General features: G+C 40.2%; 1 protein-coding gene across 1 annotated transcript in view; it reads left to right on the plus strand.

Annotated features, from left to right (window-relative positions):
• trpc5a (transient receptor potential cation channel, subfamily C, member 5a) overlaps positions 1-12,341 on the plus strand; it is a 196,283-nt gene that overhangs the window by 158,121 nt on the left and 25,821 nt on the right. The window contains exons 12-13 of the mRNA XM_006803430.2: positions 4,500-4,700; positions 9,009-9,130. Of these exons, the coding sequence (XP_006803493.1) occupies positions 4,500-4,700; positions 9,009-9,130 (323 nt within the window). The remainder of the gene's footprint in view (positions 1-4,499; positions 4,701-9,008; positions 9,131-12,341) is intronic.

Genomic DNA, 12,341 nt, shown 5'->3' on the forward strand with positions numbered 1-12,341 from the left:
AATTTCTGTGGCTGCAATATGACAAGCTAAATAACCAGGGCTGCACATAAGTGGTCCGCAGGTGCGCATTCGCTGTCAAAATAAAAAACGCGCACAAGATAAGAAGTTGCAACGCGTGTTTGCGTACATAAGATTTTCAGGAGGAGGACAGACATTTGTTTAGAACTCTTAAAGATGTCGAAGAAGCTCCTTTAAGCAGTTACTTTGGTGTTCCTCCACCTCCAAAGAAATGTCAGGAGTCCGAACCACAAAAGAAGCGCGTATTCTCAGAAAAGTGGTTGCAGGAGGTGAGCTGGCTTCAAACAAATGATGAACGCACAGAGAGGTGGTGCAGAATGTGCCGTGAAAATTTAATAAATGACAAATTAAAAAGGCATGAACATTTTTTTGTGTATCGAAAAAATATCGAACCGTGACACCAAAGTATCGAACCGAACCGAACCGTGAATTTTGTGTATCGTTGCACCCCTGATATATATATATATATATATATATATAGATAGATATGGATGTATATACAGTATTACCAATATATAGACACGGATGTCAAATTGAGACAAAACGTAGCATCCAGCCAGCCACTGTTTTTCTTTTCTTTTATTCGTCACCATAAAAAGAATTTGAACCACGCCCTTTGTGAAGTGCAACTCCTTTGACCTAAAAACATGATCCTGCCTTTGTCGCTGTTCATTTTCGAGGGTCGCACATATTACATATTTCACAGTTTCACTTTAATGGCCTCAGTGATTTTCTTTCACAGCTCAGCTTTTAGCTTTAATGATACCTTGTTTAGCTGCGCACTCTGCATGCATATACAATTTATCTTTTATTAAGAGCAAATAGTGTAATCACACACACACACACACACATGCCAGACGGCTGGGCCATCTGCAGCAGCTGTGAGTCACTGATGGCGGCGGGTGGCCCTCCTACACAGGTCCTACACACACACACACGCACATACAGTTGTGCACATTGCATCTGCATGTAACCTTGCATTCATGCAAGGATAAACATCCACACTGTCATACACAATGAATGCCCACACAAAGAGAGAGCAGCTGCAGGCACATTATATTTTAGTTTTCTGTCTTTTTTTTTTTTCATTTTTCCTTTAAATATTCATCAACATTTAAAATCCTCCTGAGTCACAAGATTTGACACACACACACACACACACACACACACACACACACACACACACACAGACACACAGAGCAAGCACATCTGAGAGATGGTGTGAGAGAGTCCATAAATTAATGAGAGTGCAACTGTGTGCATGCTTCTGTTTCTGGTTGGCCCGTGTTTTTCATGTACGTGTGTGTGTGTTTGAGAGGACGGTGAATGCTAATCGAGGCAGAGTTAACGAGACACAAGTCCTGTGGAACTCTAATGGCTGAATTTATAATGAGGTGGAAGCCAAGCATGAGACAACCGGGAGAGAGGGAGAGATGTGCAGAAGGTTTGTGCAAATGGGATGGAAGTAGTCACAGAAATGAGTGAAGCAAGAAATGGTAACACTAACAGAGAATGGAGGGGTGGGGGAGAAAGAGGGTAATGAATGGTTATTTATCACGGTTTTAGGGAATAAAGGCTTGAAGAGAGCTTAGGATAGAGAGGGATTAACAGTGAAAGTAGAAGAGAAATGGCAGGAGACGGGGAAGATGTGCAAGCACGTGGCACGAAGAAGGATTGAGCGGAAAGCTGGGGGCAGAGGAAAATGTGGACTTAGGAACAGCAAAAAGAGAAACACAGGACCTCGACTGTGAACTGTGTTGAGATTTAAAGGATCAGCTGAGAGCTTGAGGGAGCTCCTGGGGATTAAAGCGTGTTTATCTTTCAAGGAATGCTCCCACATTTTGGATACCTACACTGCTGTGTGATATCAGAGTCACTCTAGTCTGTTTTGTCTGCATAACATGCGTGTGGTCTTCACAAAATGATTCATGGGACTGTCTTCTGAAAGACGGGGTGTTTATCAGAAATTTGGATTCTGTTTGTGGCAGTAGTGTGTTCTTGTGAAAGGAGTTGCACCTAAAATCTGAAGAAATCGATAAAAACTTCGTCATGAAAATGTGCCGTTGGTAAATACAACAAGTCCGCTTTGTAACAAATAGACAGTGGAGGCCTGTGCTGTGAGTCTCTCTAATTCCAGCTTCTTGAAGAGTGGTTAGCAACTGCACTCCTTGTTCTGCTTTGGAGGACTTGGCAAGAGCATGAAATTGAAGCCCAAAGTGCAGCAAATCATTGGAACCAGCACATCATCAACCCAGGCCAGCAAACCACCAGTAGAGAAACATGAGACAGGGAATAGCTGTAGGCTAGCTGGTTGGCAGTGACTGACATTTCAAAATAAGAGTGAGGAGATTCAATTCGATACAGTTTTATTTATATAGTGCCAAATCACAACAACAGCCACCTCAAGGCACTTTATATTATAAGGTAAGGACCCTACAATAATACTGAGAAAACACCAACAATCAATAGTCGACCCCCTGAGCTTGGTAACAGTGGGAAGGGAAAATCTCCCTTTGCAGGAAGAAACCTCCAGCAGAACCAGTTTCAAGGAGGGGCAACCATCTGCCACAACCAGTTGGGACAAAAGACATGCTGTGGAAGAGAGACCACTGCAAGTGAAGTGGAGATGCAAATATATTTTACTTGGTAGAACCTTATAAAAAGTGTTCTTCATTAAACCCAGATAGAATGACTTTGTATACAAAGTGTCCAAAGCAATACACCAGTGAGGTTAGCAACTCTTCCAATGTGCAGCCTTAGTGAGAAAGTGGAGTTGGGGTATGAAATGACTGAACGTGAAGCTCACTGGAGAGACAGCTGAATAATATCGAAGAGCACCGCATCACAGGACGCTGACCTCTCGTCCAGCTTTAGTTAGACTTGTTAGAGCCAAACAAAAAGGATCGTAGTCCGCAACAGTCCCAACCTTTATTCTTTCAGGAAGAGGCTGAAGGATATCAACAACAGCACCTGAGTTGTGTGTCGGATGCGTGAGCAGTTTTTTGTGGACATAGATGTAAACCACAGAAGGCCGGCATCAAACTTAACATGAGTGTTTAATGCTGATTAGTCCAAAAATCTAGGATAACACAGGAAACGGAACAAGGGAATACACCTGTTAGCCAAATAAAACAGGAAGTGTGACACGATAGAATGACAGAGGGGAATACAATTACTGTTCATCCCCAGTAGCTAAAACTAACAATAACTGAACATATACAGTGGCACATACAAATAAAGCTCAGACTTGACTAACAAGGGTAGAAAAAGAAATGTTAGAAAATAATCAAGGTTTTTACATTTCTAAATCCAAAGGACTAAATATATGCAGGACCAACTGGAAATGAGTAATTTTTTTTTTTAAGCTGAAAACTCCATTCACCATATAAACAACAAACAAAAATTAAACATAAAACAGCCAAAAACAATCATCAGTTCCCAAAAATAAAAAATAAAAATCTCAGGAATAATGGTGATAAATAGTTAGCAGCAAATTAACTTTCAAAATAAGAGCAAGTGGATTTTCCACTAGTGAAGCAGCTGTGAATGTGAATGTTTTCTTGGTAGATTAAACAAGAAAATCATATCAGGTCTGTGTGTGGGGAAACACTGAAGGCTTTGTGCTTCATGATCACTCTCCTGATGTTTTTTAATCTGCGTCCACACTGGCAATGATCTGCTTGTCGAGTATCGCTTTGAAGCTGACTGCAGGTCAGGCTTGCAGACATTACAGGCTCTGGTTGCCTAGGTAACCATGTAATGTAGGCTACTTACGACCACATCTTATGCCAATCGATGGTATCCTGTGCTGTCATTGGTTGTCGCTTCAGTTGCTTCCCTGGAAGTTGTGAAAAGTTTCCTATCAGGTCACCGTGTGTATAAAAAGTCCTGCGTCTCCCTTGTGTTGTTTTTACTCTTTTTAATTTCTTACTTTAAAAGATGCAGAAGAAAATCATTTGTCTTTTGTTCAGTTTACCTGCCTCTTCTGTCCTGCGTTTGTGCTCCAGTTTTGCGGAAAAAATAATAATAATAACAATTTTACACAAGGTTGACTCAGTCTGGAGATATTTAGCATAATATAGCACAGAGACTGGACACCATTAAAGGTCTTATTCCTCTGCCAAAAGGAGAGTGGAGGCGGAGGTACATTTTCTGTGATGTTTGTGAGATTAGACATACACACACAAAACTACAAAGTCATTTTAGATAAAACTTAGTTGAGATGTGGGGTAGAGGCCAATGAAAAGCCTCTTAAGCATTCAGCTCAGTGAGGTTAAACCTGCCATGCCCTAACTTTTGTAGATGATGGATAGAAAAAACTTACATCATTGTTCCCATCTAATGTTCTTCCAGCTACTATGGAAAAAAATGTTTTATTTATATATATATATATATATATATATATATATATAATTAATCTTTTCCTCTGCTGTTCCTCTCACCTCCTGACTCACTCTCCTTCCTATCTTTTATTCTTTCAGTATAACTCCTCTCGGCCTAGGGAGGAGTGGGAGATGTGGCACCCGACGCTGATAGCCGAGGCTCTGTTTGCCATTGCCAACATCTTCAGCTCTCTCAGACTCATCTCCCTCTTCACCGCCAACTCCCACCTCGGGCCACTGCAGATCTCCTTAGGAAGGATGCTTCTGGACATCCTCAAGTTTCTCTTCATTTACTGTCTGGTAAGACATAATTGATGTGTTTGTAGCTTAAACCTATTCGCTGGAACGTTCAAGACAGTTCTACTACACAGCAAAAGCAAGACACGAGTAGGCAAACTTCTTTATGTTTCTCGTGCACGGGAGACAACTGGACAAACGCCATTCCTTCGCTTGACCCCAGTTGCTCTCGTCCGCTCCCCCGTAACACTGCTCTGTTATTGAGGTTACATGAATATACATAGGTTCATTAACATATCACGTCTACATACACACAAAGAGTACCTTGCCTGTGTGTTGTGTAAGTGTGTGTGTGTGTGTGTGTGTGTGTGTGTAAGTGTGTGTGGGGTGGGGGTGGGGGGGTGGGGGGTCAGAATGTGACCCCATAAACGACTTCCCTAAACCTGCTGGTCTGGAAGTCCAGCAGTCCATCTAAACAAATGGCACTTAGAGTGAAACAGATATAGATGTGTTTGCTATACCATATATCAGCAAGAAAAGATAAAACCTTGCTCATGATCCCAAGAGGTTTGTGATCTATGCCAGAACACTCTGGAGAGGAGTGAACGCACCCCCCTCTTCATGCTACACAGAGTTGTTACAGACCTCCTAGGATGAGACACTATTTCAATCAACAAATGATTATATATGTCTAAGCATAAATGACAATCAACAATATAAACCTGACAATAATAGCTGTCCTCTGTAGCACATTTATGCAAAATTGTTGTTATGCATAAAAAAAAACTTTAATTAAATGCAAATTTAAATGGGGGGGGGGGGGGTGGGGGGGTGTTTGTTTTTTAATTGATCTGAATCCAGAGATGTCAAGCTCAGAGGTGGAGAGTCTGGGGGCCACTTTTAGAAAAGCTCTCTCCTTTAGTTTTTAGCCTCAAATGATGTACTCCTACGAGGCCCTGATCACATGACCTCAGGGACCTATTTGGGGCATATAGAGGTGAAAGTTCAACGTCAACCTGCAGAGATTTCAACTATTTTTTGCTTAGATGAGCAGACATTGAATTACAGTACACCAAATAAATGCATTTATAATAATCTCCACACAAATGGAACACAATGTGACACTTAAGTGTTAAAAACAAGTATAAAGTTGAACCATGGATCCCCATTGAGGATTTAGCAAATGTCACAAGGGGTCCAAGAGCTTCTGTTATCTTAATCACAAATACATCAGGGACACACAAAGAAATGAGTTTTTCCTTCATTAGGTTGGAGATAGTTGTCAGCCACCTAACTTTTAATAGATCCTATTGAGGATCTACAGCTTAGAGACATCTTGAGGCGTAAAAAAGAAACATAACTGAATGTGATCTGCATAGCAGTGGTAACAAATGCATTTAAAGATGCTCAAAATGTGCTGAAGAGGGAGCAGGTGTAATACAAACAATAAGGGCTCAAAAACAGAACCTTGTGGCACACCGTTGCTAAGAGAAGAGAACAAGGATCTGTATGAGAAACTGCCACAGAAAAGCGTTGTTCAGGCAGCTATGATGCAAACCACTTCAACACAGATCCCGATGCACCCACCCAGTGGGTTATTACCCTATTATTGTTACCCTATTGTACAAAATGTGATGTTCAACAGTATCAAAAGCAGAGGTAAAGTCCAACATCAGCAAAACAGAACATCCTCCTGCATCACTGTGCATGGACACTGTATAAAGAGCTGTTTCAGAAGAATGAGCGTTACGAAAGTCAGATTTAAATTTATCAAGAATACAGTTTTTATCTAAAACCGCTATAAGCTCCTTATCCACAGCCTTTGCTAAGATCTTAGCAATACATGACAAGTTCGGTCTGTGTCTGCTAAGAAAAGAAGGCTCAAGCTTGGGTTTTTTTTGAAGTGGGCTTTTATCATTTTAAATAAGCAGGGCCTTGACCAGAGAGCAGTGAAGTGTTGATTCTTGTGAGCACACAGAAACCTATAGTACAACAAAACAGCATTTTATCTATGTCATACATTTGCATGCTGATACATTCCAAGTACCATGGGCTCGAGCATCTTTTCCAAGGACAGTGTGACATGCAGACTGAGAGAGCCAGTGATCTAATAAACTGTACCATCACTTAATCATCTTATATTTTAGTACTGGTTGCAGCTTATATAATTCATAGCAATATAATATTTTTTTCTATTTTCTAGAAGAGAAGAATGTAAATATGTTCACTTAGAAAACATCTGACTCACTCTGTAGCAGGACACTCCCTGCTACAAGGACACATCATGCTCTTTTTTCCAGCTCCACACAATGAAGGACAAAATATTGAATATTAAAGTTACTGCAGCAGCAACAGTACTGAGTTTCTATTACATGCACTGTTTGAGTGGTGGATGCTCATATTAAATGCATTCAAAAGTCTTTGTAAGCCAAAGGTCAGGATTCAGGCTGCTGTAAATGCTATGTATTGAAAGGGGATCGCCCTAATATGCACCCTCAGGCACACATCCCTGACTGTGAGCATATTAGCCCCACCTACCTTCTGTTCAAATGTTTGGTTTATGAGTGGCAGCCAATCAGAAGTAAGTCAACATAAAGAAAGGAGGAAAGAAGATCAAACTGCCAACTCTTTGAGCCACGATCGCCCACCATTCTGTGCAGGGTGGACCCCCTGTCCTGACCTCTGAGATGGGCTCCAGTCCCCCACTTACCCTGAACTGCATAAACAGAATATGGATAGATGGATGCACAGCCTTTGTCTTTTGAATTCTAATTGTATTAGTGAGTTCATTTTGAAGTTAAGAACCCACATTAGCATTCACTTCAATTTTATCTAAAAGGCTGCTGCTTTGCATTTAAACTCCTCTACCTTCACTCACTCTACACGTCAACTTTTCCATCTGTTTTCTTCTAATTCACACACATGATTTCTGTCTTGCTTACTGCCTTTCATTCCTCGTGTCTCCAACACATACCTCCACCTCTCCAGCCTCTTTTCCATCTGCTCCTTACTTTCACTACAGATCAGAGTGTCGTGTGCAAAAACCAGAGTCCACAGAATCTCTTACTCGACCTCATCTGTCAGCCTCTCCATCACCACTGCAAACAAGAATGGCTCAGAGTTGATGTCTGATATAATCTTACCCCCACCTTGAACCCATCTATCAGTTCCACAGCACTTCTTCCCACCCTTACTACCATGCAGAGTAGAAGTAAGGACAAAGCTGCAGGTAGCTGAAAATTCTTGAACCAGGCTCTTTGAATTCATCAGTGAATTTTGAACCCTTCATCCTTCTTCTCTCAAAGGCAGATTTAATTTCTTTTTCTTTCATGGCACGGTTAGCTTGATTAGCAGAACAGTCTCTGCACCACCACATCACTATGTGTTGCTGACCTCACTACTGTAGCTTCCTGCCAAGATCAATGCTCTTCAGTCTCGGGTGGAGGGAAATAACCTTGGTGGATCTCTTGGTGTGGTGCTTGTATTGCTCCCCCTTCTCCCGTGATATAAATATGATACTCGCGTGTGTGGTCTGAATGTTTAAGTGGTTCTGTGTCTACACAGACACACACACATCTGATGAAACAGACATGCAACATTTCAGTCAATCCGGCTTTCTACACAGGCAGTATGATGTCTTACTCGCTTTTTACATGTGCTAAACATCCAGGTTTGCCTCTTACACGTTCCTAAAGATAGGAAGACGTCCAACAATTGGGTTGTCAGTAGGAATTGAATTCAGGCTACCCCTCTTTTGTTTCTTGTTAAGCAGCTTTGAAGTTTCCATTTTATCCAGTACTGTCTGCATCTTTGATGATCATGAAAGCAAGCAAATTTCTCAGCATGCTGCATCCTTGATTGGCGGTAGAAGGACATTACAAGCCCATTTCATTACATCTGAAACTCATTAATTCCTCCCCAAAGGAACTCCTAACCTACAACACCATCCACGTGTGAATTGCTTTGCTCCTGACAGTCTTAAAACCAATCCCAGCAACCCCCAGGCACCTACGCCATAATACTTCATGTTCACACAGTAGCAGCTTTATGTAACACTACTCATGTTAGCTCTCTCCTGTTTGAGATGAAAGCTGCGTTTTAAAATGGCCTAGAGGCACTAAAGGTCAATCCCTGTAATAAAAATGAAACGTTATATGTGCAGAGCTTCACTTCAAAATGAAAAAGTATTGAGGGTTTTTTCTTTCAGATATTGAGAAATCAGTATTATATGTTGGTGGTTAATGTGTGGAGTCTCGAGGTGACAGCGCAAAATCATTGGGTGGAGTGTCGTGATTGCTAAGAGCATGTGTTAGATCAGGTGTTTAAGTGCAGCGCTGATGTGTTTTGTCTTGTGTTTTTCGTTATGTGTAGGTCCTGTTAGCATTTGCTAATGGTTTGAACCAGCTGTATTTCTACTATGAAACAAAGGCATCAGAGGAACCCAACAACTGCAAGGGCATCCGCTGTGAGAGGCAGAACAACGCCTTCTCAACGTGAGTACCATTTCCAACTATATCTGCATGTACTTGAGTACGTGTAGAGATCTGTTAGGAAGTGAAAAAAAGGTTGAAACTGCACCAGTTTGGTATAAATACTGGTTTTTGGTTTTGCAAAACTGTTTTGTTTTTTGTTTTTTCCTTTTAAGTGCACTTTAAATTTTCCTGCCTTTCCATAATTTTCTTGTTACATTTTATTGTTTTAGTCATGCTAGCAATACCAGGAATTTAAAGTTTGATGTTCTGAATTAAATTTGGTGATCTATTTATACCCCCTTAGGTACACTTGTCATTGTCTTTAATGCTAATTATCAAATGTTAGTATGATTGTACTGCAAACTAAGATGGTGAACATGGCATGTCAGAAAGCTGATGGTATTTACTAGAGTCTGACCAGTATGGGATTTTTAAGACCAGTTTCCAGTGTTTTAACCCTTTGATATACTGTATTAGCACAATTGATCTAAATTCAGACAAAAAACATAAAATCTGAGTAGAAAAAGTAATTTTTTTACTGTAAAAACAACAAACATGTTTAACAAATCATCTTCATAGCTTGAAATGCAAATAGAAATGGTACATTTTTAAAAATTATACACAAGTTTTGCAAACAACAAAGTACACCACAGGCCTAAACTGGTATATAGTTTTTACAGTTTCTTCCCGCTGTAAACACCACTGTTTTATGCGGAAAATAATATTGCGTGTATTTTTATCATGACTCTGTTTTTACGTGGCCTATCAACACAATTTAAAAACCGGTATATAGTTTGAAGTCCGCACTTTCGACCCAAGTTGAAATGGGTCGCTGCATCTTGTTGCTGTGTCGTCTTAAATCGGTCATGTGATTGACCCCAGGGAGTTAAAAATCTGATTCCAGCTGATATTTTCTCTGTTAGAATCGAAAACAAATGCATTGTTTTATAAATAAAATTTAACTTATTTGAAATTTAGATTAAAACATAAGTACCTACTGTATTTTGTAGCGTTCTGTAATTCCATCGATGGTCGTACATTTCTAGACCCGGTTTACTTTTATTTTTAATTAAAGCAAAGAAACAAACCCATTGCCCTGCCTGTCTGTGTTTAGTTGAATATAAATGATATATTTCTTTTGTCATTTTTCTGTAAACAAACCTTTATTTAAACCTGCTCTTCAGTGTTTGATAAAAATGAACTGTGAAACTATCAGGTTACAGTGATGTACACATCCATTTAAGTTGCACTAGATGTATGTGTGAATATGTTATTGCACACATCAAATGTGTATAAGTACTACATTGATCTCAATTCAAAGTCTTATTCGCGCAGACCTTCGTCTTATGCATCGTTGCACCAGATAATGATATGGAAATGATTTTTTGGTGTCGAGTAGAAGCTCAGGCTTGTTCAGTGAACTTGGGGAATATTAATACGGTGTTCTCTTTGCATGTGAGGTCGGTAAATGTGGAGGCAAGTCGAGGTTTCGCTCACGGAGAGGCCAAGTTTGAGTTACTGTTCATACAGCAGCTTTTCACAGGCTCAGCAGAGATCCAGAGTCTCAGTGCTGAGTGAGACAGAGTGAAAGCCAAGATGAGTCAGTGGTCTGAATATTGATCAAGGCAGTGGTTTGTTTTAGATAATAGCTTTATTGATTCGCGATCAATTCCATTACAGTAAAGTCCTCGGTACAATGATAGGGCCGTGAGGACCATGCTAAAACAACAGCTCCCACTCTAAACTTTGTCTGCTTTTATTAAAGGTAAAAAGAGAGGTCTGTTTGATATCCATGTATTCAACCACAGATTATCATGCAAGTAAAGTTTGACCCAGGACGCTGCTAATGATTTTATTTCTGCTGAAAAGTCAAACTGTGACCTTAGCTAAGTTAGTTTTTAGGGTGTCTGTCGTGTTGGGCAAAGAGAGTGGGTCTTTTAAAGGAATATTGCAATGGCCTGAAATGAAACTGACTGGAGTTGCTCGGAATTCCTGAATTAACAAAAACATTTTTTGACAGATTACATTTTAACCAAGACTTTCAAGTCAAATAAATCTGAACATGTTATTTCCAGTCTAAGGAGCTTGGAGAAAAAAACATGTGCATTTCTTTTAGTTTCCTTGAAGATGTTCATTCTGATCTGAGAAGCTTCTTCGGTTCTAAGCGCAATTAATGGAGAGTCCCAGATTTTGAGCCCTATGGTAGTGTCCCCCCAAGAGGGTCATGGACCCACTATGGATCCTTTACCTAATCATATGAGCCAAGGTGTGAAAATGGGTGTGGGTCACAAGCAACCAGTTTCTGGTGAACCCATTGTAAGACCAAGCCCCACACTATCATGTAATTTCCTGAGGTCAAATATCCCAGGATGTGAGTGGGTATCTCAAAACTGGATAATAGACAGCAGACAGTTGGTGTTGTAAACCACCGCCTCAGCTCAAAGATGTTCGTTCACAGGGGGACATAGATGGCTTCTTACTTTCCAGTGTTTATTTGAAGATGTGCTCAACTCAGCCTTGGTTGTAATATTAACTCCTCACAGCTAAAAACTGTAGAAGACCACAGCAGGTGGCCATTTCTAGTATAATCTTCAGGGATTTTTAGAATTCTTCTTTTTGTATCTGGTTTAAATTGTCAGCAGAGCAAATTATTAACCGAAACCTTTAACACAGGACACTCATAGACAGCAGAGCAGGCTCACATGTTTGAAAGTCAGGAGTCACTTTTTTATTTTCTCTCCTGTAGCACACAACTTCTCTCTGACACTTTCTTACTACTGGATGTGCTTTGTGTGGCCTCTTTCATCATTCACCCAAGTAAGGGAGGAGGCAGCTTTGATAAAGCAGTGAAGAGGTTGCCGTCATGGGGTTATTATTATAAAAGGTGTTTGTTTTGTTTTTTAACCTAAACTACAATTGTTTCTTAAATCATATCAGGTGCATAAAGTCTCACTTGATTTATGAGCTCAGTGATTACTTTCCTGGTGAGTTGATGGTCTCAGTCACAAGTTTTAGACTTTATCATGATACAACATGAAGTTCAACATGTACTTTATGACTTTCATTAGTCCAAAACGAGGATAAAGCAAGGTATGCTTTAGGGCAGGCCTAGCTTATGCTTGACAAACCGCTATTATAAGAGCGTGTAGTGTCTCTCAATCAGATTAAAGCCATCATCTCGCACATGTAGTTTTAATAATGTAAGACGTCAGCCCAAATGGCAAATTTGTGG

The sequence above is a fragment of the Neolamprologus brichardi genome, chromosome 3 (assembly GCF_056152115.1).
Source record: "Neolamprologus brichardi isolate AB-2024 chromosome 3, ASM5615211v1, whole genome shotgun sequence".
Lineage (NCBI taxonomy): Eukaryota > Metazoa > Chordata > Actinopteri > Cichliformes > Cichlidae > Neolamprologus > Neolamprologus brichardi.